Source organism: Saccoglossus kowalevskii, chromosome 2 (genome assembly GCF_978046115.1).
Source record: "Saccoglossus kowalevskii chromosome 2, keSacKowa6.1, whole genome shotgun sequence".
Taxonomy (NCBI): Eukaryota; Metazoa; Hemichordata; class Enteropneusta; family Harrimaniidae; genus Saccoglossus; species Saccoglossus kowalevskii.
The window spans coordinates 37,665,624-37,689,983 of record NC_140642.1 but is presented as its reverse complement, the minus strand read 5'-3'; the positions used below and the strand labels follow the sequence as shown (position 1 = coordinate 37,689,983).

The 24,360-nt window shown below is 39.1% G+C and overlaps 3 protein-coding genes, 1 long non-coding RNA gene and 2 pseudogenes across 4 annotated transcripts; all 6 read left to right on the top strand.

Annotated features, from left to right (window-relative positions):
- Positions 1–1,002: 1,002 nt before the first annotated feature.
- LOC146748994 (uncharacterized) lies at positions 1,003–2,289 on the top strand. The gene has a single exon (XM_085505817.1). It carries the CDS (start codon positions 1,003–1,005, stop codon positions 2,287–2,289), a length of 1,287 nt encoding a protein of 428 aa, XP_085361943.1.
- Positions 2,290–2,306: 17 nt separating this feature from the next.
- LOC146748993 (uncharacterized) lies at positions 2,307–3,569 on the top strand. Its single transcript, XM_085505816.1, has one exon. The coding sequence runs from the start codon at positions 2,307–2,309 to the stop codon at positions 3,567–3,569; it is 1,263 nt and encodes a 420-aa protein (XP_085361942.1).
- A 690-nt stretch (positions 3,570–4,259) lies between these two features.
- Positions 4,260–4,754, top strand: LOC146748992 (uncharacterized; annotated as a pseudogene).
- Positions 4,755–10,730: 5,976 nt separating this feature from the next.
- LOC146748991 (uncharacterized) lies at positions 10,731–12,968 on the top strand. Its single transcript, XM_085505815.1, has one exon. It carries the CDS (start codon positions 10,731–10,733, stop codon positions 12,966–12,968), a length of 2,238 nt encoding a protein of 745 aa, XP_085361941.1.
- A 1,017-nt stretch (positions 12,969–13,985) lies between these two features.
- LOC146748990 (uncharacterized) lies at positions 13,986–14,493 on the top strand (annotated as a pseudogene).
- Positions 14,494–14,982: 489 nt separating this feature from the next.
- On the top strand, positions 14,983–15,297 carry LOC146748989 (uncharacterized). The gene is made up of 2 exons (XR_014931453.1): positions 14,983–15,094; positions 15,261–15,297. It is a non-coding gene; the product is annotated as an uncharacterized LOC146748989 (long non-coding RNA).
- Positions 15,298–24,360: the final 9,063 nt, after the last annotated feature.

Below are 24,360 nucleotides of genomic sequence, written 5' to 3'. Positions count from 1 at the left end.
CCTGAAGTATATGGTGGTGATCCTATCATGTTTCTGCCATGGCGCAGAACCTTTGAATCTATGGTCCAGACAGTGTGTGTGCCAACAACTGAGAAATTGCCTTTTCTCAGTAAATACACCAAAGGAGAACCTAAGTTCTTAGTTGACAGATTTAGACTGCAGTTCGTAAAGAATGTCGAAACTGCCTACCAGGAGGCATGGAAAGAATTAGAAAACAGGTTTGGAAGCCCAGCAGTGATCACAGCTGTTATCATAAAGAAGCTGATTTAATTTCCCCAATTCCGTCCAGATGACAACCAGAAGCTCCTAGAGTTGGCTGATCTGTGTACCGACACACTGGCACACATGGAAGAACTTGCTGATCTCAGCACATTGAACACACCACATGTTCTGAATCCCATAGTTGAAAAACTACCAGCATTCATCCTGAACAAATGGAGAGAGAAGGTATCCTGTTACAAGCAAAGCAATGGGAAATTCCCACCATTCTGTTTTTTTACAGAATTTCTTAGAAATACAGCTAGGACACAGAATGACCCAGATATACCGAGGTTTGCTAACTCAATCGCTACATCTGACAAGGCTAGATCGAACCAACAAGCCAAAAGCAGTGCTAGAGTCCGCGCTACGAAAATGCTGGACACCGAGAAGCAGTGTGATTACCATGAGACATCTAAGCATGACCTGACAGAATGTAAGGCATTTACAAAGCTTCCAATAGCAGACAGAATAGAACTTTGTAAGAATAAAGGGCTGTGCTTCAAATGCACACGCAAACACCTGGCCAGAGACTGCGACACTGATGTGAAGTGCTCAGTCTGCAACAGTACTAAACATGTCTCATGTCTACACACCACACCTGGTGTGCCAACAAGACCAAAAGAACAGAAAACAGAAACACCAAAGAATGAAACAAGTCAGGAGGCCACATCAAAGTGTACTAAGCTCAACAAGTGTCCAGGTGCACGCTGATGTGGTAAGATAGTCCCTGCAAAAGTCTACATGCAACACAATCCAGTGAACATCATAGAAACGTATGTTGTCTTGGATGACCAGTCCAATGCCTGCATGGGAGACACATACCTGTTCGATGCACTAAAAATACAAGGTCCAGAACTGGAATACGAACTCACCACATGCAGCAGCCAAGGGGAAAATAGAAGAGGTAGGCGAGGAAATCACATTATCATCGAGGCTACTGATGGTAAGAAGAAATTCACCCTCCCAGTTGTACTAGAGAACAACAGTATACCCTGCGACAAGAACGAAATACCAACACCTGAAATATGCAGATCATTTACTCATCTCAGACCAATAGCAGACAAAATCCCAAAGATACAGGATGACATTGGGATACATCTCCTGATAGGGAGAAACTGCCCGGAGCCCCTAAAAATTAGAGAATCCAGGAATGGACCAGTCAGTGCACCTTGGGCTCAACGTACCGACCTAGGGTGGACAGTATCTGGCGACCTGTGCTTTGAAACAGTTAGAGGTACAGTTAGAGCATCTGTTCGTCGCACAAAAATAAGTCTCAACAACCATAACCCAGTAGGCTGGACAACTATACAGAACCCACTTAAATGTGACAATCACATTCGTATCAGTGAAAATATAGCACCTGACACAGCCAGTGGAGAAGATGTATTTCGAGAAACACCAGATGATGAGAAGAAAGCCCACTCTATAGAAGACAAGCGCTTCTTGCACATCATGCAAAATGGTACCCACATCAACAGGAAGGGAAATTTAGAACTACCCCTACCATTTAGATACGACCCAAGCCGACTACCAAACAACTACCAGACAACAATGAGTCGCTTCAAAAATCTTTTGAAGCAGTTAGAACGAAAACAAGAGATGATGGAACAATACCTACAATTCATGGAGAAGGTAATAGAACGTCAACACGCCAGTCCTGTTCCTGATTCAGAATTAGCTTCTGACAACGCTTGGTATTTACCTCACTTTGGGGTATACCACCCAAGGAAAGCACAGATCAGAGTATTGTTTGACTCCAGTGCAAGGTGTAATGGAACTTCCCTGAACGATGCATTGCTTCAAGGGCCAGACCAGATGAACAGTCTCGTTGGTGTCTTGCTGAGGTTTAGATGTTACCCTATAGCAGTTATGGGTGATATAGAACAGATGTTTCATAGTTTCCTTGTGAATGAGGAACACAGTAACTATCTACGCTTCTTTTGGTTCCAAGAAAACAACCCAGAGAAACCTGTGATTCAGTACCGGATGAATGTTCATCTGTTTGGAATGTTTCGTCACCAGCCATAGCAACATACGGTCTAAGAATGATAGCAGAAGAGAATTATACAACATATGGAGAAGATGTTCGAGAATTTGTATATTCAGACTTCTATGTAGATGACGGACTTACCTCCCAGCCAGATGCAGAAGCAGCTGTCAGTCTCATCAGGAGAACACGAGAGATGTTGTCTACTAGGAATATAAACTTCCACAAAATTGTCTCTAACAACAAAGAAGTCATGAACTCTGTACCCAGTGATATACACGCCAAAGATATGCAATGCCTGGATCTTATCCAAGACACACTACCCACACAGAGATCCTTAGGTATCCAGTGCTCCCTACACTCAGACACTTTCACGTATAAAGTAAACTTACAAGAGAAGCCATTTTCACGGCGGGGAGTTCTAGCTATCGTGAACTCCATTTACGATCCCTTAGGCATCTTGGCTCCAGTCACAATAGAGGGTAAGCGGATTTTACGTGGTCTAATAGCAGAAACTTCTAAAGTAAAGGAAGACACGCATGTAGGATGGGATGACCCACTACCAGAAGAATACCTACCACGGTGGAAATGCTGGCGAGACAGTCTGGTTCACCTTGAGAATGTTCATATACCTCACTGTTTCACCCCTCCTGCATTTGGACCAGTAAAGAGAAGGGAATATCACATCTTTTGTGATGCCAGTGATGTAGCTATTGGAACAGTTGCATACTTGAGACAGATAAATGATAAAGATGAGGTAAACATTGCATTCCTCCTAGGAAAGGCAAAAGTGAACCCAACCAACGCAGTATTGATACCTCGTCTAGAACTGTGTGCAGCTGTACTAGCCACTCAGTTAGAAAGCAAGATCAAAGCAGAAATCAGAAGTCCCACAGACTGTACAGTCTACTACACAGACAGTACAATAGTCCTGGAATACCTGAATAATGAAGCTAAGCGATTCCATGTATATGTGGCGAACCGCATCCAGAAAATCCACAACTTGTCCTCACCAGACCAGTGGTGTCATATACCCACAAGCCAGAACCCGGCTGACCTAGCGACACGCTCAGTCCCAGCCCATCAACTTAGTAACACCATGTGGCTCAAAGGCCCACAATTTCTCTGGCAGCCAGATCACACACCTGAAACAAACAACGGTCAACAGACTTATGACATCAGTGATGAAGATCCTGAAGTGCGCAAAAAATCTTGCGTGTTTGCAACAGAAATCAAAAAACGCAAACCAAGCCCAGATAACCCGTCTGGCCACCTAGGCTCTAAAAGGTTTCTAAGGTTCTCATCATGGACCTCCCTCTGACGAGCTGTAGCAAACCTCATACTAAAGATACAGACCTACAAGACTAAATGTAAAGAAGTTACCAATGAAGGACTTACACCCAAGATCCTGGAACGTGCAGAGAATCATATACTTTGCACAGTACAAAAAGACGTTTTTCCCAAGGAACTCAAAAAATTATCGCCAACAGACACTGGTGGTAATGAGTTGAGAAAAGATAGCCCTCTCTATCGACTGAATACATTTATGGATGAAGATCAACTACTCCGTGTTGGTGGAAGAATTCGCAGAGCAGATCTCGAACTATCCAGTTGCCATCCAATAGTACTGCCGAAGAACAATCACATCTCACAACTCATCGTAGAACATGTGCACCAAGAAACACAACACCAAGGCCGACATCTCACACTGGCTGCAGTAAGAGCCAAAGGCTACTGGATACTTGGTTTGCACAACCTAGTACGCAGCATATTACATAAATGCACAACATGTAGAAGATTACGAGCAAAACCATTGACTCAAGTAATGGCAGACCTACCTGCAGACAGAATGGCTAACACCCCACCTTTCTCTAACGTCGGTATGGACGTCTTTGGTCCGTGGAACATAGTATCTAGGAGGACCAGAGGCGGAGCATCAGGAGTTAAACGATGGGCAGTTAACTTTGTCTGTCTATACACGACAGCAATACACATAGATATAATTGATTCAATGGACATTTCTGCATTCATAAACGCTCTTCGTCGTTTCATGGCCATCCGTGGTCCTGTTAAGAGGCTGCATTGCGATCAAGGCACGAATTTCATAGGTGCAAAGAATGAGCTCAATGCCGCCATCAAGGAACTTAACCAGAAGCAGATACAGAAGTTCCTTACATACCACAAATGTGAATGGATTCTGAACCCATTTTGGAGGCATCTGGGAGCGGCAGATCGGCACAGTGAGACGTATTCTAGAATCCATGCACGTACAGCTTGGAAGACCACAGTTCACACATGACACTCTCACGACCCTCATGGTGGAAGTATGTGATGTGGTCAATGCAAAGCCTATAACCACCATACCGTCTGATGCCAATGATTCACAAGCACTTAGTCCAGATATGATCCTGACCATGAAACCACACTCGCTGCCCCCACACCCAAAGATATTTTGTACAACAAGACCTCTACAGTAGAAAGCAGTGGCGACGTACACAATATCTAGCCGATCAGTTTTGGATTCGATGGCGGAAAGAATTTCTACAGATCCGTCAAACAAGGCGCAAATGGAATGAAACAACCCCAAACATCAAGGAAGGTGACATTATTCTGCTACGTGACAAAGAGCACTGTCGAAATGACTGGCCACTAGCTCGCATAATCAAGGTGTACCCCAGTGACGACAATCTAGTGAGGAAAGCCGATGTGGTGGTCTGTCGTGATAACACCAGACGTGTTTACCAAAGGCCGATTAGTGAACTTGTTTTAATTCAGAGAAACAACAAAATGGACATTTAAGACTTGTTAGTAGTTAGTAAATATGTTAGTTAATAAAATCACGCTCTACCGTGCATTTTAGACGGGGAGTGTGCTGTACACAAGTTTATTTAGAATTTCAATTGTTATCTTTCTTTCGTGATTCGTCAAAACAGAAAGGCCACTAATAGCACCACCTACGCATGTAGAGTGCGCCATCACAGGTCATGTTCGAATCGCGCTAAAACGCTTGTTTATAATAGGCAGCCATGATGAAAAGCTACGAGCACATTTCTACACAACGTCTACCGAACATTTCAACCGAAATACTGCTTTAGAGACCCAACGATGTAAGTCTACAATCTTTTGAATGTTTATTTAAGACCTGTTTGTTACATTGTGTTACTGTTACTATTATATAAACTTAAATTATGAAAATAACCAGCACGACTTTCTACTATAAAGGTGTTAAATTTCAATAATAAAAATACAAAAAAATGATTTATGTCTTTTCCATGTTTGTTTCAGAACCAAAAAAAAATGTATTTCACCAGCTTGTTAGCTCAAGTAGTCTCCCGTGCAATTACTAGCCACGCCCGATAGATCTTAAATTTTGTGACAGGCCCATCACATGATCACTTGACTACTGGGATCATTTGAATTTTATTCGAATTGGCGGACATTTAATCTTTGGAAGTGTTTCGAAATGTCATTCGTTTCACGTGAGTCTTTCGTAAGTTGACCTCTGACCTATCTATCCTTCGAAAGTCAGTATGTTAGTAAACGGCCATTTACGACATATTAATTCACTTTTCCTTACATTTAACTATGGGTGTCGATAATATAACAACATAGGTCACATTTCCATGTAATTTTGCTAACTTTACAACTACTTTTCTCTACTTTGTATTCAGTTTGTTTATCATTTCACGGTTTCATAGTGGTATAATCTGCTAATGTATAAGACTTTTCCAACACCTTTGCTCATTTTTTCTCTATTTTTAACCGTGTTGTCGATATTACAATGACTTAGGTAAAATGTATTAGCAAAACCACCTACTTTTCTAATGCTTTTCCTATCTCTTGAGGATGTTTTAGAACATGTTACGGTAGGCTCATAGGGCACTATTCTATTATACAAGACTTTCACTTGCATTTTATTCGCTTTTCGTACTTTATAATTTCGCGGTTAAATATGACAACAACTTAGTTCAAACATACACGCTATTCTACAAACTTTGCACTAACTTTGTACAGCTTTGTACGCAATTTTAATAGCTGACATCCACTATAGCCGACCGCAAGAGGGAGTTGCGCATTGAAAATACGTGCAAATTTTTAAACATTCTATAAACTTAAATTATCAAAATAACCAGCACGACTTTCTGCTATAAAGATGTTACATTTCAATAATAAAAATACAAAAAAATACTTTATGTCTTTTCCATGTTTGTTTCGGAACCAAAAAAAATGTATTTAACAAGCTTGTTAGCTCAAGTAGTCTCCCATGCAATTACGAGACACGCCCTATTGATCTTAACTTTTGTGACAGTTCCATCACATGATCACACGACTACTGGGATCATTTGATCTCTATTCGAATTGGCGGCCATTTAATGTTTGAAAGTGTTTCGAATTGTCATTCGTTTCACGTGTGTCTTTCGTAAGTTGACCTATGACCTTTCCATGCTTCGAAAGGCACTACGTTAATAAACGGCCATTTACGACATATTAATACACGTTTCCTAACATTTAACTATGCGCTCAATAATATAACAACATAGGTCACATTTCCATGTAATTTTGCTAACTTTACAACTACTTTTCACTACTTTGTAAGCAGTTTGTTTATCATTTCACGGTTTCATAGTGGTATAATCTGCTAATTAATGAGGCTTTTCCAACACATTTGCTCATTTTTTCTATATTTTTAACTGTGGGGTCGATATTACAATGACTTAGGTAAAATGTATTAGCAAACCCACCTACTTTTCTAATGCTTTTCCTATCGTTTTAGGATGTTTTAGAACATGCTACGGTAAGCTCATAGGTCACTATTCTAATATACGAGACGTTCACTTGCATTTTATTCACTTTCCGTGTGCAAAGAATGAGCTCAATGCCGCCATCAAGGAACTTAACCAGAAGCAGATACAGAAGTTCCTTACATACCACAAATGTGAATGGATTCTGAACCCACCCCATGCTTCACATTTTGGAGGCATCTGGGAGCGGCAGATCGGCACAGTGAGACGTATTCTAGAATCCATGCACGTACAGCTTGGAAGACCACAGTTCACACATGACACTCTCACGACCCTCATGGCGGAAGTATGTGCTGTGGTCAATGCAAAGCCTTTAACCACCATACCGTCTGACGCCAATGATCCACAAGCACTTAGTCCAGATATGATTCTGACCATGAAACCACACTCGCTGCCCCCACACCCAAAGATATTTTGTACAACAAGACCTCTACAGCAGAAAGCAGTGGCGACGTACACAATATCTAGCCGATCAGTTTTGGATTCGATGGCGGAAAGAATTTCTACAGATCCGTCAAACAAGGCGCAAATGGAGTGAAACAACCCCAAACATCAAGGAAGGTTACATTATTCTGCTACGTGACAAAGAGTACTGTCGAAATGACTGGCCACTAGCTCGCATAATCAAGGTGTACCCCAGTGACGACAATCTAGTGAGGAAAGCCGATGTGATGGTCTGTCGTGATAACACCAGACGTGTTTACCAAAGGCCGATTAGTGAACTTGTTTTAATTCAGAGAAACAACAAGATGGACATTTAAGACTTGTTAGTAGTTAGTAAATATGTTAGTTAGTAAAATCACGCTCTACCGAGCATTTTGGACGGGGAGTGTGCTGTACACAAGTTTATTTAGAATTTCAATTGTTATCTTTATTTCGTGATTCGTCAAAACAGAAAGGCCGATAATAGCACCACCTACGCATGTAGAGTTTGCCATCACAGGTCATGTTCGAATCGCGCTAAAACGCTTGTTTATAATAGGCAGCCATGATGAAAAGTTACGAGCACATTTCTACGCAGTGTCTACCGAACATTTCAACCGAAATAGTGCTTTAGAGACCCAACGATGTAAGTCTACAATCTTTTGAACGTTTATTTAAGACCTATTTGTTACATTGTGTTACTGGAAATGTGTGATATTTCTAAAGTCATTCATGAAGTGAGATCGTTACCTCATGGTTACAAATAGTTACTTTCACAGCGTCTGTATTGCTTTTATGTTATAGAATTCACTGTGTTTTAAATAAATCTGACCTAAACCGACGCACTGGAGGGATGAGTATTTGAGCATGGTTGACACTAGTATGGGTATAATAGACGCAGTTTGACCCCAGAACAGTGAATTATCGGAATCCATACTGCAGTAAATCTATTGATGTCTTCAGTATACAGCGGCAGTAAACACAACGGATACTGATGTTTAGCGTGACCTCTACATGCTACGCTAGGCTGAACATTTGTACTGTATAAGTACACCAGTGTGAACAGAAACAATCTGTATGTAATACCATACATACATTATCAGGCAGGTTAGTGGTAAACTCAGATGTCACTTGTGTATACCGTTATTAACCATAGAACATTGTTAATGAACTCCTATGAATAGAAATGGCAGAAAATAGTAAAATCCAACTTGATGGAATAGATATGACACAATATGGTGACAATAAAACTCCAGTGTATTCTGAACAGTATGATGAACAACATAACAAAAATGAGCAGAAAGATGAATCTGTCAGTGAACACGAAGATGAGGTGCGCCCTCAACGCCAAAGAAAGCTAAAGCACTAGCAAATGCCATCAGTGATGCAGAAAAAAGCATGTTAGCAATCTGGAACCGAATAAATAAGCTCATGTTGAGTATTCCAACCACACGAAGTGAGCCCACGTTAATTACGAATGAACTAGGTACCTTTACCCACCAGTATGAATGTACATACGTAGATGTGATGAATCTTTATGACCAAGACCATTCAGAAGAAACGCGCAATGACACAGCTTATACAGAATCACGTTTCCGTAGAAATAAACAACTTGTTGAAATGGAAATAACAGACTTACTGGCAAGGCAGAGAACTCCAAGAATTAAACCTGAACCACAACACGCACTCTCAGTATCGGGTTCAGTCACGTCAAGGGCATCGTCAAGGTTAAGCACTGCCCACGCACAAGCAATTGCCGATGCAGCGGCAGCAGCAGAAGAGGCTGAGTATGAAATAACCATAGCCAAACAGCAAGCAGAGCAAGCAGCAATGGAAGCCAGTTTCAAAGCCAATTTGAAAATACTAGAAGCAAAGAAAAAGGCAGCAGTCACACAGGCAAGTGCAGAAGCAGTTCAGAAAGTAGTGGAAGAAATTGCAACACAACAGATGTTCACATTACCTCAGGAAACGTCTAATGATCACGCCTTACGTTTTCGTACGCGTAACGAACATAACCTCAAACCACAAGCTTCACCCTATTTCCCAGAACAACCAAGACCTCCACCACCAACTACACTTACTGGGTATGATACAATTTCCCCACTCCAAACTACAAAACAGCCAGGGGATGCAATTATGGTACAGAATAACACATTACAACAGCAAGTCAGACCAGCAGGCGAAAATGCAGAATCCTCACATCTTCACAGTGAATACATCAAAATATTGGCTCGTCAACGCCTACCAGTTCAAGAACCTGAAGTATATGGTGGTGATCCTATCATGTTTCTGCCATGGCGCAGAACCTTTGAATCTATGGTCCAGACAGTGTGTGTGCCAACAACTGATAAATTGCCTTTTCTCAGTAAATACACCAAAGGAGAACCTAAGATCTTAGTTGACAGATTTAGACTGCAGTTCGTAAAGAATGTCGAAACTGCCTACCAGGAGGCATGGAAAGAATTATAAAACAGGTTTGGAAGCCCAGCAGTGATCACAGCTGTTATCATAAAGAAGCTGATTTCATTTCCCCAATTCCGTCCAGATGACAACCAGAAGCTCCTAGAGTTGGCTGATCTGTGTACCGACACACTGGCACACATGGAAGAACTTGCTGATCTCAGCACATTGAACACACCACATGTTCTGAATCCCATAGTTGAAAAACTACCAGCATTCATCCTGAACAAATGGAGAGAGAAGGTATCCTGTTACAAGCAAAGCAATGGGAAATTCCCACCATTCTGTTTTTTGCAGAATTTCTTAGAAATACAGCTAGGACACAGAATGACCCAGATATATCGAGGTTTGCTAACTCAATCGCTACATCTGACAAGGCTAGATCGAACCAACAAGCCAAAAGCAGTGCTAGAGTCCGTGCTACGAAAATGCTGGACACCGAGAAGCAGTGTGATTACCATGAGACATCTAAGCATGACCTGACAGAATGTAAGGCATTTACAAAGCTTCCAATAGCAGACAGAATAGAACTTTGTAAGAATAAAGGGCTGTGCTTCAAATGCACACGCAAACACCTGGCCAGAGACTGCGACACTGATGTGAAGTGCTCAGTCTGCAACAGTACTAAACATGTCTCATGTCTACACACCACACCTGGTGTGACAACCAGACCAAAAGAACAGAAAACAGAAACACCAAAGAATGAAACAAGTCAGGAGGTCACATCAAAGTGTACTAAGCTCAACAAGTGTCCAGGTGCACGCTGATGTGGTAAGATAGTCCCTGCAAAAGTCTACATGCAACACAATCCAGTGAACATCATAGAAACGTATGTTGTCTTGGATGACCAGTCCAATGCCTGCATGGGAGACACATACCTGTTCGATGCACTAAAAATACAAGGTCCAGAACTGGAATACGAACTCACCACATGCAGCAGCCAAGGGGAAAATAGAAGAGGTAGGCGAGGAAATCACATTATCATCGAGGCTACTGATGGTAAGAAGAAATTCACCCTCCCAGTTGTACTAGAGAACAACAGTATACCCTGCGACAAGAACGAAATACCAACACCTGAAATATGCAGATCATTTACTCATCTCAGACCAATAGCAGACAAAATCCCAGAGATACAGGATGACATTGGGATACATCTCCTGATAGGGAGAAACTGCCCGGAGCCCCTAAAAATTAGAGAAACCAGGAATGGACCAGTCAGTGCACCTTGGGCTCAACGTACCGACCTAGGGTGGACAGTATCTGGCGACCTGTGCTTTGAAACAGTTAGAGGTACAGTTAGAGCATCTGTTCGTCGCACAAAAATAAGTCTCAACAACCATAACCCAGTAGGCTGGACAACTATACAGAACCCACTTAAATGTGACAATCACATTCGTATCAGTGAAAATATAGCACCTGACACAACCAGTGGAGAAGATGTATTTCGAGAAACACCAGATGATGAGAAGAAAGCCCACTCTATAGAAGACAAGCGCTTCTTGCACATCATGCAAAATGGTACCCACATCAACAGGAAGGGAAATTTAGAACTACCCCTACCATTTAGATACGACCCAAGCCGACTACCAAACAACTACCAGACAACAATGAGTCGCTTCAAAAATTTTTTGAAGCAGCTAGAACGAAAACCAGAGATGATGGAACAATACCTACAATTCATGGAGAAGGTAATAGAACGTCAACACGCCAGTCCTGTTCCTGATTCAGAATTAGCTTCTGACAACGCTTGGTATTTACCTCACTTTGGGGTTTACCACCCAAGGAAAGCACAGATCAGAGTAGTGTTTGACTCCAGTGCAAGGTGTAATGGAACTTCCCTGAACGATGCATTGCTTCAAGGGCCAGACCAGATGAACAGTCTCATTGGTGTCTTGCTGAGGTTTAGATGTCACTCTATAGCAGTTATGGGTGATATAGAACAGATGTTTCATAGTTTCCATGTGAATGAGGAACACAGTAACTATCTACACTTCTTTTGGTTCCAAGAAAATAACCCAGAGAAACCTGTGATTCAGTACCGGATGAATGTTCATCTGTTTGGGAATGTTTCGTCACAAGCCATCGCAACATACGGTCTAAGAATGATAGCAGAAGAGAATTATACAACATGTGGAGAAGATGTTCGAGAATTTGTATATTCAGACTTCTATGTAGATGACGGACTTACCTCCCAGCCAGATGCAGAAGCAGCTGTCAGTCTCATCAGGAGAACACGAGAGATGTTGTCTACTAGGAATATAAACTTCCACAAAATTGTCTCTAACAACAAAGAAGTCATGAACTCTGTACCCAGTGATATACACGCCAAATATATGCAATGCCTGGATCTTAACCAAGACACACTACCCACACAGAGATCCTTAGGTATCCAGTGGTCCCTACACTCAGACACTTTCACGTATAAATTAAACTTACAAGAGAAGCCATTTTCACGGCGGGGAGTTCTAGCTATTGTGAACTCCATTTACGATCCCTTAGGCATCTTGGCTCCAGTCACAATAGAGGGTAAGCGGATTTTACGTGGTCTAATAGCAGAAACTTCGAAAGTAAAGGAAGACACGCATGTAGGATGGGATGACCCACTACCAGAAGAATACCTACCACGGTGGAAATGCTGCCGAGACAGTCTGGTTCACCTTGAGAATGTTCATATACCTCGCTGTTACACCCCTCCTGCATTTGGACCAGTAAAGAGAAGGGAATATCACATCTTTTGTGATGCCAGTGATGTAGCTATTGGAGCAGTTGCATACTTGAGACAGATAAATGATAAAGATGAGGTAAACATAGCATTCCTCCTAGGAAAGGCAAAAGTGAACCCAACCAACGCAGTATCGATACCTCGTCTAGAACTGTGTGCAGCTGTACTGGCCACTCAGTTAGAAAGCAAGATCAAAGCAGAAATCAGAAGTCCCACAGACTGTACAGTCTACTACACAGACAGTACAATAGTCCTGGGATACCTGAATAATGAAGCTAAGCGATTCCATGTATATGTGGCTAACCGCATCTAGAAAATCCACAACTTGTCCTCACCAGACCAGTGGTGTCATATACCCACAAGCCAGAACCCGGCTGACCTAGCGACACGCTCAGTTCCAGCCCATCAACTTAGTAACACCATGTGGCTCAAAGGCCCACAACTTCTCTGGCAGCCAGATCACATACCTGAAACAAACAACGGTCAACAGACTTATGACATCAGTGATGAAGATCCTGAAGTGCGCAACAAATCTTGCGTGTTTGCAACAGACATCAAAAAACGCAAACCAAGCCCAGATAACCCGTCTGGCCACCTAGGCTCTAAAAGGTTTCTAAGGTTCTCATCATGGACCTCCCTCAGACGAGCTGTAGCAAACCTCATACTAAAGATAGAGACCTACAAGACTAAATGTAAAGAAGTTACCAATGAAGGACTTACACCCAAGATCCTGGAACGTGCAGAGAATCATATATTTTGCACAGTACAAAAAGACGTTTCTCCCAAGGAACTCAAAAAATTATCGCCAACAGACACTGGTGGTAATGAGTTGAGAAAAGATAGCCCTCTCTATCGACTGAATACATTTATAGATGATCAACTACTCCGTTTTGGTGGAAGAATTCGCAGAGCAGATCTCGAACTATCCAGTTGCCATCCAATAGTACTGCCGAAGAACAATCACATCTCACAACTCATCGTAGAACATGTGCACCAAGAAACACAACACCAAGGCCGACATCTCACACTGGCTGCAGTAAGAGCCAAAGGCTACTGGATACTTGGTTTGCACAACCTAGTACGCAGCATATTACATAAATGCACAACATGTAGAAGATTACGAGCAAAACCATTGACTGAAGTAATGGCAGACCTACCTGCAGACAGAATGGCTAACACCCCACCTTTCACTAACGTCGGTATGGACGTCTTTGGTCCGTGGAACATAGTATCTAGGAGGACCAGAGGCGGAGCATCAGGAGTTAAACGATGGGCAGTTAACTTTGTCTGTCTATACACGACAGCAATACACATAGAAATAATTGATTCAATGGACACTTCTGCATTCATAAACGCTCTTCGTCGTTTCATGGCCATCCGTGGTCCTGTTAAGAGGCTGCGTTGTGATCAAGGCACGAATTTCATAGGTGCAAAGAATGAGCTCAAAGCCGCCATCAAGGAACTTAACCAGAAGCAGATACAGAAGTTCCTTACATACCACAAATGTGAATGGTTTCTGAACCCACCCCATGCTTCACATTTTGGAGGCATCTGGGAGCGGCAGATCGGCACAGTGAGACGTATTCTATAATCCATGCACGTACAGCTTGGAAGACCACAGTTCACACATGACACTCTCACGACCCTCATGGCGGAAGTATGTGCTGTGGTCAATGCAATGCCTATAACCACCTTACCGTCTGACGCCAATGATCCACAAGCACTTAGTCCAGATATGATCCTGATCATGAAACCACACTCGCTGCCCCCACCCCCAGGATATTTTGTACAACAAGACCTCTACAGTAGAAAGCAGTGGCGACGTACACAATATCTAGCCGATCAGTTTTGAATTCGATGGTGGAAAGAATTTCTACAGATCCGTCAAACAAGGCGCAAATGGAATGAAACAACCCCAAACATCAAGGAAGGTGACATTATTCTGCTACGTGACAAAGAGCACTGTCGAAATGACTGGCCACTAGCTCGCATAATCAAGGTGTACCCCAGTGACGACAATCTAGTGAGGAAAGCCGATGTGATGGTCTGTCGTGATAACACCAGACGTGTTTACCAAAGGCCGATTAGTGAACTTGTTTTAATTCAGAGAAACAACAAGATGGACATTTAAGACTTGTTAGTAGTTAGTAAATATGTTAGTTAGTAAAATCACGCTCTACCGTGCATTTTAGACGGGGAGTGTGCTGTACACAAGTTTATTTAGAATTTCAATTGTTATCTTTATTTCGTGATTCGTCAAAACAGAAAGGCCGCTAATAGCACCACCTACGCATGTAGAGTTTGCCATCACAGGTCATGTTCGAATCGCGCTAAAACGCTTGTTTATAATAGGCAGCCATGATGAAAAGCTACGAGCACATTTCTACGCAGCGTCTACCGAACATTTCAACCGAAATACTGCTTTAGAGACCCAACGATGTAAGTTTACAATCTTTTGAAAGTTTATTTAAGACCTGTTTGTTACATTGTGTTACTGGAAATGTGTGATATTTCTAAAGTCATTCATGAAGTGAGATCGTTACCTCATGGTTACAAATAGTTTCACAGTTACTTTCACAGCGTCTGTATTGCTTTTATGATATAGAATTCACCGTGTTTTAAATAAATCTGACCTAAACCGACGAACTGGAGAGATGATTATTTGAGCATGGTTGACACTAGTATGAGTATAATAGACGCAGTTTGACACCAGAACATTCCGTACTTTATAATTTTACGGTTAGATATGACAACAGCTTAGTTCAAACATACACGCTATTCTACCAACTTTGCACTCACTTTGTACAGCTTTGTACGCAATTTTAATAGCTGACATCCACTATAGCTGACCACAAGAGGGAGTTGTGCATTGAAAATACGTGCAAATTTTTAAACATTCTATAAACTTAAATTATCACAATAACCAGCACGACTTTCTGCTAAAAAGGTGTTACATTTCAAAAATAAAAATACAAGAAAATACTTTATGTCTTTTCCATGTTTGTTTCGGAACCAAACAAAAATGAAATTAACAAGCTTGATAGCTCAAGTAGTCTCCCATGCAATTACGAGGCACGCCCTATTGATCTTAACATTTGTGACAGGTCCATCACATGATCACTCGACTACTGGGATCATTTGAATTTTATTCGAATTGGCGGCCATTTAATGTTTGAAAGTGTTTCGAATTGTCATTCATTTCACGTGCGTCTTTCGTAAGTTGACCTATGACATATCCATGCTTCGAATGTCAGTACGTCAGTAAACTGCCATTTACGACATATTAATTCACTTTTCCTAACATTTAACTATGGGTCTCAATAATATAACAACATAGGTCACATTTCCATGTAATTTTGATAACTTTACAACTACTTTTCACTACTTTGTAATCAGTTTGTTTCTCATTTCACGGTTTCATAGTGGTATAATCTGCTAATGTATAAGACTTTTCCAACACATTTGCCCATTTTACTATATTTTTAACCGTGTTGTCGATATTACAATGACTTAGGTAAAATGTATTAACAAACCCACCTACTTTTCTAATGCTTTTCCTATCGTTTTAGGATGTTTAGAACATGCTACGGTAAGCTCATAGGGCACTATTCTAATATACGAGACGTTCACTTGCATTATATTCACTTTCCGTACTTTGTAATTTTACGGTTAGACATGACAACAACTTAGTTCAAACATACACGCTATTCTACCAACTTTGCACACACTTTGTACAGCTTTGTACGCAATTTTAATAGCTGACATCCACTATAGCCGACCGCAAGAGGGAGTTGTGCATTGAAAATACGTGCAAATTTATAAACATTCTATAAACTTAAATTATCAAAATAACCAGCACGAATTTCTGCTATAGAGGTGTTACATTTCATTAATAAAAATACAAAAAAATACTTTATGTCTTTTCCATGTTTGTTTCGGAACCAAAAAAAAAATGTATTTAACGAGCTTGTTAGTTCAAGTGGTCTCCCATGCAATTACGAGGCATGCCCTATTGATCTTAACTTTTGTGACATGTCCATCACATGATCACTCGACTACTGGGATCATTTGAATTTTATTTGAATTGGCGGCCATTTAATCTTAGGAAGTGTTTCGAATTGTCATTCGTTTCACGTGTGTCTTTCGTAAGTTGACCTCTGACCTATCTATGCTTCGAAAGTTAGAACGTTAGTAAACGGCCATTTACGACATATTAATTCACTTTTCCTAACATTTAACTATGGGTGTCGATAATATAACAACATAGGTCACATTTCCATGTAATTTTGCTAACTTTACAACCACTTTTCACTACTTTGTAATCAGTTTGTTTATCATTTCACGGTTTCATAGTGATATAATCTGCTAATGTATAAGACTTTTTCAACACATTTGCCCATTTTACTATATTTTTAACTGTGGGGTCGATATTACAATGACTTAGGTAAAATGTATTAGCAAACCCACCTAATTTTCTAATGCTTTTCCTATCGTTTTAGGATGTTTTAGAACATGCTACGGTAAGCTAATATGGCGCTACTCTAATATTCGAGACGTTCACTTGCATTTTATTCACTTTCCGTACTTTATAATTTTACGGTTAGATATGACAACAACATAGTTCAAACATAGACGCTATTCTACCAACTTTGCACTCACTTTGTACAGCTTTGTACGCAATTTTAATAGCTGACATCCACTATAGCCGACCGCAAGAGAGAGTTGTGCATTGAAAATACGTGCAATTTTTTAAACATTCTATAAACTTAAATTATCAAAATAACCAGCACGACTTTCTGCTTAAAGGTGTTACATTTCAATAATAAAAATGCAAAAAAATAATTTATGTCTTTTCCATGTTTGTTTCGGAACCAAAAAAAATGTATTTAACAAGCTTGTTAGCTCAAGTGGTCTCACATGCAATTACGAGGCACGCCCTATTGATCTTAACTGTTGTGACAGGTCCATCACATGATCACGTGACTACTGGATCATTTGAATTATAATCGAATTGGCGGCCATTTAGTGTTTGAAAGTGTTTCGAATTGTCATTCGTTTCACGTGTGTCTTTCGTAAGTTGACCTATGACCTATCCATGCTTCGAAAGTCAGTACGTTAGTAAACGGCCATTTACGACATATTAATTCACTTTTCCTAATATTTAACTATGGGTCTCAATAATATAACAAAATAGGTAACATTTCCACGTAATTTTGCTAACTTTACAACCACTTTTCACTACTTTGTAATCAGTTTGTTTATCATTTCACGGATTCATAGTGGTATAATCTGCTAATATATGAGGCTTTTCCAACACATTTGCTCATTTTTTCTATATTTTTAACTGTGGGGTCGATATTACAGTGACTTAGGTAAAATGTATTAGCAAACCCACCTACTTTTCTAATGCTTTTCCTATCGTTTTAGGATGTTTTAGAACATGCTACGGTAAGCTCATAGGGCACTATTCCAATATACGAGACGTTCACTTGCATTTTATTCACTTTCCGTACTTTATAATTTTACGGTTAGATATGACAACAACTTAGTTCAAACATACACGCTTTTCTACCAACTTTGCACTCACTTTGTACAGCTTTGTACGCAATTTTTATAGCTGACATCCACTATAGCCGACCGCAAGAGGGAGTTGTGCATTGAAAATACGTGCAAATTTTTAAACATTCTATAAACTTAAATTATCAAAATAACCAGCACGACTTTCTGCTATAAAGGTGTTACATTACGATAATAAAAATACAAAAAAATACTTTATGTCTTTTCCATGTTTGTTTCGGAACCAAAAAAAATGTATTTAACAAGCTTGATAGCTCAAGTAGTCTCCCATGCAATTACGAGGCACGCCCTATTGATCTTAACTTTTGTGACATGTCCATCACATGATCACTCGACTACTGGGATCATTTGAATTTTATTCCAATTGGCGGCCATTTAATCTTTGGAAGTGTTTCGAATTGTCATTCGTTTCACGTGTGTCTTTCGTAAGTTGACCTCTGACCTATCTATGCTTCGAAAGTTAGAACGTTAGTAAACGGCCATTTACGACATAATAATTCACTTTTCCTAACATTTAACTATGGGTGTCGATAATATAACAACATAGGTCACATTTCCATGTAATTTTGCTAACTTTACAACTACTTTTCACTACTTTGTAATCAGTTTGTTTATCATTTCACGGTTTCATAGTGGTATAATCTGCTAATGTATAAGACTTTTCCAACACATTTGCCCATTTTACTATATGTTTAACCGTGTTGTCGATATTACAATAACATAGGTAAAATGTATTAGCAAACCCACCTACTTTTCTAATGCCTTTCCTATCGTTTTAGGATGTTTTAGAACATGCTACGGTAAGCTCATAGGGCACTATTCTAATATACGAGACGTTCACTTGCATTTTATTCACATTCCGTACTTTATAATTTTACGGTTAGATATGACAACAACTTAGTTCAAACATACACGCTATTCTACCAACTTTGCACTCACTTTGTACAGCTTTGTACGCAATTTTAATAGCTGACATCCACTATAGCCGACCACAAGAGGGAGTTGTGCATTGAAAATACGTGCAAATTTTTAAACATTCTATAAACTTAAATTATCAAAATAACCAGCACGACTTTCTGCTTAAATGTGTTGCATTTCAATAATAAAAATACAAAAAATACATTATGTATTCCATGTTTGTTTCGGAACCAAAAAAAATGTATTTAACAAGCTTGTTAGCTCAAGTAGTCTCACATGCAATTACGAGGCACGCCCTATTGATCTTAACTTTTGTGACAGGTCCATCACATTATCACTCGACTACTGGGATCATTTGAATTTTATTCGAATTGGCGGCCATTTAATGTTTGAAAGTGTTTCGAATTGTCATTCGTATCACGTGTGTCTTTCGTAAGTTGACCTATGACCTATCCATGCTTCGAAAGTCAGTACGTTAGTAAACGGCCATTTACGATATATTAATTCACTGTTCCTAACATTTAACTATGGGTGTCGATAATATAACAACATAGGTCACATTTCCATGTAATTTTGCTAACTTTGCAACCACTTTTCACTACTTTGTAATCAGTTTGTTTATCATTTCACGGATTCATTGTGGTATAATCTGGTAATATATGAGACTTTTCCAACACATTTGCTCATTTTTTCTATATTTTTAACTGTGGGGTCGATATTACAATGACTTAGGTAAAATGTATTAGCAAACCCACCTAATTTTCTAACGCTTTTCCTATCGTTTTAGGATGTTTTAGAACATGCTACGGTAAGCTCATAGGGCACTATTCTAATATACGAGACGTTCACTTGCATTTTATTCACTGTCCGTACTTTATAATTTTACGGTTAGATATGACAACAACTTAGTTCAAACATACACGCTATTCTACCAACTTTGCACTCACTTTGTACAGCTTTGTACGCAATTTTAATAGCTGACATCCACGATAGCCGACCGCAAAAGGGAGTTGTGCATTGAAAATACGTGCAAATTTTTAAACATTCTGTAAACTTAAATTATCAAAATAACCAGCACGACTTTCTGCTATAAAGGTGTTACATTTCAATAATAAAAATACAAACAAATACTTTATGTCTTTTCCATGTTTGTTTCGGAACCCCCAAAAAATGTATTTAACAACCTTGTTAGCTCAAGTAGTCTCCCATGCAATTACGAGGCACGCCCTATTGATCTTAACTTTTGTGACATGTCCATCACATGATCACTCGACTACTGGGATCATTTGAATTTTATTCGAATTGGCGGCCATTTAATGTTTGAAAGTGTTTCGAATTGTCATTCGTATCACGTGTGTCTTTCGTAAGTTGACCTATGACCTATCCATGCTTCGAAAGTCAGTACGTTAGTAAACGGCCATTTACGATATATTAATTCACTTTTCCTAACATTTAACTATGGGTATCAATAATATAACAACATAGGTCACATTTCCATGTAATTTTGCTAACTTTACAACTACTTTTCACTACTTTGTAAGCAGTTTGTTTATCATTTCACGGTTTCATAGTGGTATAATCTGCTAATGTATAAGACTTTTCCAACACCTTTGCTCATTTTTCTATATTTTTAACTGTGTTGTCGATATTACAATGACATAGGTAAAATGTATGAGCAAACCCACCTACTTTTCTAATGCTTTTCCTATCGTTTTAGGATGTTTTAGAACATGCTACGGTAAGCTCATAGGGCACTATTCTAATATACGAGACGTTCACTTGCATTTTATTCACTTTCCGTACTTTATAATTTTACGGTTAGATATGATAACAACTTAGTTAAAACATACACGCTATTCTACAAACTTTGCACTCACTTTGTACAGCTTTGTACGCACATTTAATAGCTGACACCCACTATAGCCGACCGCAAGAGGGAGTTGTGCATTGAAATTACGTGCAAATTTTTAAACATTCTATAAACTTAAATTATCAAAATAACCAGCACGACTTTCTGCTTAAAGGTGTTACATTTCAATAATAATAATACAAAAAAATACTTTATGTCTTTTCCATGTTTGTTTCGGAACCAAAAATAAGGTATTTAACAAGATTGTTAGATCAAGTAGTCTCCCATGCAATTACGAGGCACGACCTATTGATCTTAACTTTTGTGACAGGTCCATCACATGATCACACGACTACTGGGATCATTTGATTTCTATTTGAATTGGCGGTCATTTAATATTTGAAAGTGTTTCGAATTGTCATTCGTTTCACGTGTGTCTTTCGTAAGTTGACCTATGACCTATCCATGCTTCAAAAGTCAGTACGTTAGTAAACGGCCATTTACGACATATTAATTCACTTTTCCTAACATTTAACTATGGGTGTCGATAATATAACAACATAGGTCACATTTCCATGTAATTTTGCTAACTTTGCAACCACTTTTCACTACTTTGTAATCAGTTTGTTTGTTATTTCACGGATTCGTAATGGTATAATCTGCTAATATATGAGGCTTTTCCAGCACATTTGCTCATTTTTTCTATATTTTTAACTGTGGGGTCGATATTACAATGACTTACGTAAAATGTATTAGCAAACCCACCTACTTTTCTAACGCTTTTCTTATCGTTTTAGGATGTTTTAGAACATGCTATGGTAAGCTCATAGGGCACTATTCTAATATACGAAACGTTCACTTGCATTTTGTTCACTTTCCGTACTTTATAATTTTACGATTAGATATGACAACAACTTAGTTCAAACATACACGCTATTCTACCAACTTTGCACTCACTTTGTACAGCTTTGTACGCATTTTTTATAGCTGGCATCCACTATAGCCGACCGCAAGAGGGAGTTGCGCATTGAAAATACTTGCAAATTTTTAAACATTCTATAAACTTAAATTACTAAAATAACCAGCACGACTTTCTGCTAAAAAGGTGTTACATTTCAAAAATAAAAATACGAAAAAATACTTTATGTCTTTTCCATGTTTGTTTCGGAACCAAACAAAAATGTAATTAACAAGCTTGTTAGCTCAAGTAGTCTCCCATGCAATTACGAGGAACGCCCTATTGATCTTAACTTTTGTGACAGGTCCATCACATGATCACTCGACTACTGGGATCATTTGAATTTTATTCGAATTGGCGGCCATTTAATGTTTGAAAGTGTTTCGAATTGTCATTCGTTTCACGTGTGTCTTTCGTAAGTTGACCTATGACCTATCCATGCTTCGAAAGTCAGTACGTTAGTAAACGGCCATTTACGACATATTAATTCACTTTTCCTAACATTTAACTATGGGTCTCAATAATGTAACAACATTCGTCACATTTACATGTAATTTTGCTAACTTTACAACTACTTTTCACTACTTTGTAATCAGTTTGTTTATCATTTCACGGTTTCATAGTGGTATAATCTGCTAATGTATAAGACTTTTCCAACACATTTGCCCATTTTACTATATTTTTAACCGTGTTGTCGATATTACAATGACTTAGGTAAAATGTATTAGCAAACCCACCTACTTTTCTAATGCTTTTCCTATCGTTTTAGGATGTTTTAGAACATGCTACGGTAAGCTCATAGGGCACTATTCTAAAATACGAGACGTTCACTTGCATTATATTCACTTTCCGTACTTTATAATTTTACGGTTAGACATGACAACAACTTAGTTCAAACATACACGCTATTCTACCAACTTTGCACTCACTTTGTACAGCTTTGTACGCAATTTTAATAGCTGACATCCACTATAGCCGAACGCAAGAGGGAGTTGTGCATTGAAAATACGTGCAAATTTTTAAACATTCTATAAACTTAAATTATCAAAATAACCAGCACGTCGACTTTCTGCTTAAAGGTGTTACATTTCAATAACAAAAATACAAAAAAATACTTTATGTCTTTTCCATGTTTGTTTCGGAACCAAAAATAAATGTAATTAACAAGCTTGTTAGCTCAAGTAGTCTCCCATGCAATTACGAGGAACGCCCTATTGATCTTAACTTTTGTGACAGGTTAAACACATGATCACACGACTACTGAGATCATTTGAATTTTATTCGAATTGGCGGCCATTTAATGTTTGAAAGTGTTTCGAATTGTCATTCGTTTCACGTGTGTCTTTCGTAAGTTGACCTATGACCTATCCATGCTTCGAAAGTCAGTACGTTAGTAAACGGCCATTTACGACATATTAATTCACTTTTCCTAACATTTAACTATGGGTCTCAATAATATAACAACATTGGTCACATTTCCATGTAATTTTGCTAACTTTACAACTACTTTTCACTACTTTGTAATCAATTTGTTTATCATTTCACGGTTTCATAGTGGTATAATCTGCTAATGTATAAGACTTTTCCAACACATTTGCCCATTTTACTATATTTTAACCGTTTTGTCGATATTACAATGACTTAGGTAAAATGTATTAGCAAACCCACCTACTTTTCTAATGCTTTTCCTATCGTTTTAGGATGTTTTAGAACATGCTACGGTAAGCTCATAGGGCACTATTCTAATATACTAGACGTTCACTTGCATTATATTCACTTTCCGTACTTTATAATTTTACGATTAGACATGACAACAACTTAGTTCAAACATACACGCTATTCTACCAACTTTGCACTCACTTTGTCCAGCTTTGTACGCAATTTTAATAGCTGACATCCACTATAGCCGACCGCAAGAGGGAGTTGTGCATTGAAAATACGTGCACATTTTTAAACATTCTATAAACTTAAATTATCAAAATAACCAGCACGTCGACTTTCTGCTTAAAGGTGTTACATTTCAATAACAAAAATACGAAAATATACTTTATGTCTTTTCCATGTTTGTTTCGGAACCAAAAATAAATATATTTAACAAGCTTGTTAGCTCAAGTAGTCTCCCATGCAATTACGAGGCACGACCTATTGATCTTAACTTTTGTGACAGGTCCATCACATGATCACACGACTACTGGGATCATTTGATTTCTATTTGAATTGGCGGTCATTTAATATTTGAAAGTGTTTCGAATTGTCATTCGGTTCACGTGTGTCTTTCGTAAGTTGACCTATGACCTATCCATGCTTCAAAAGTCAGTACGTTAGTAAACGGCCATTTACGACATATTAATTTACTTTTCCTAACATTTAACTATGGGTGTCGATAATATAACAACATAGGTC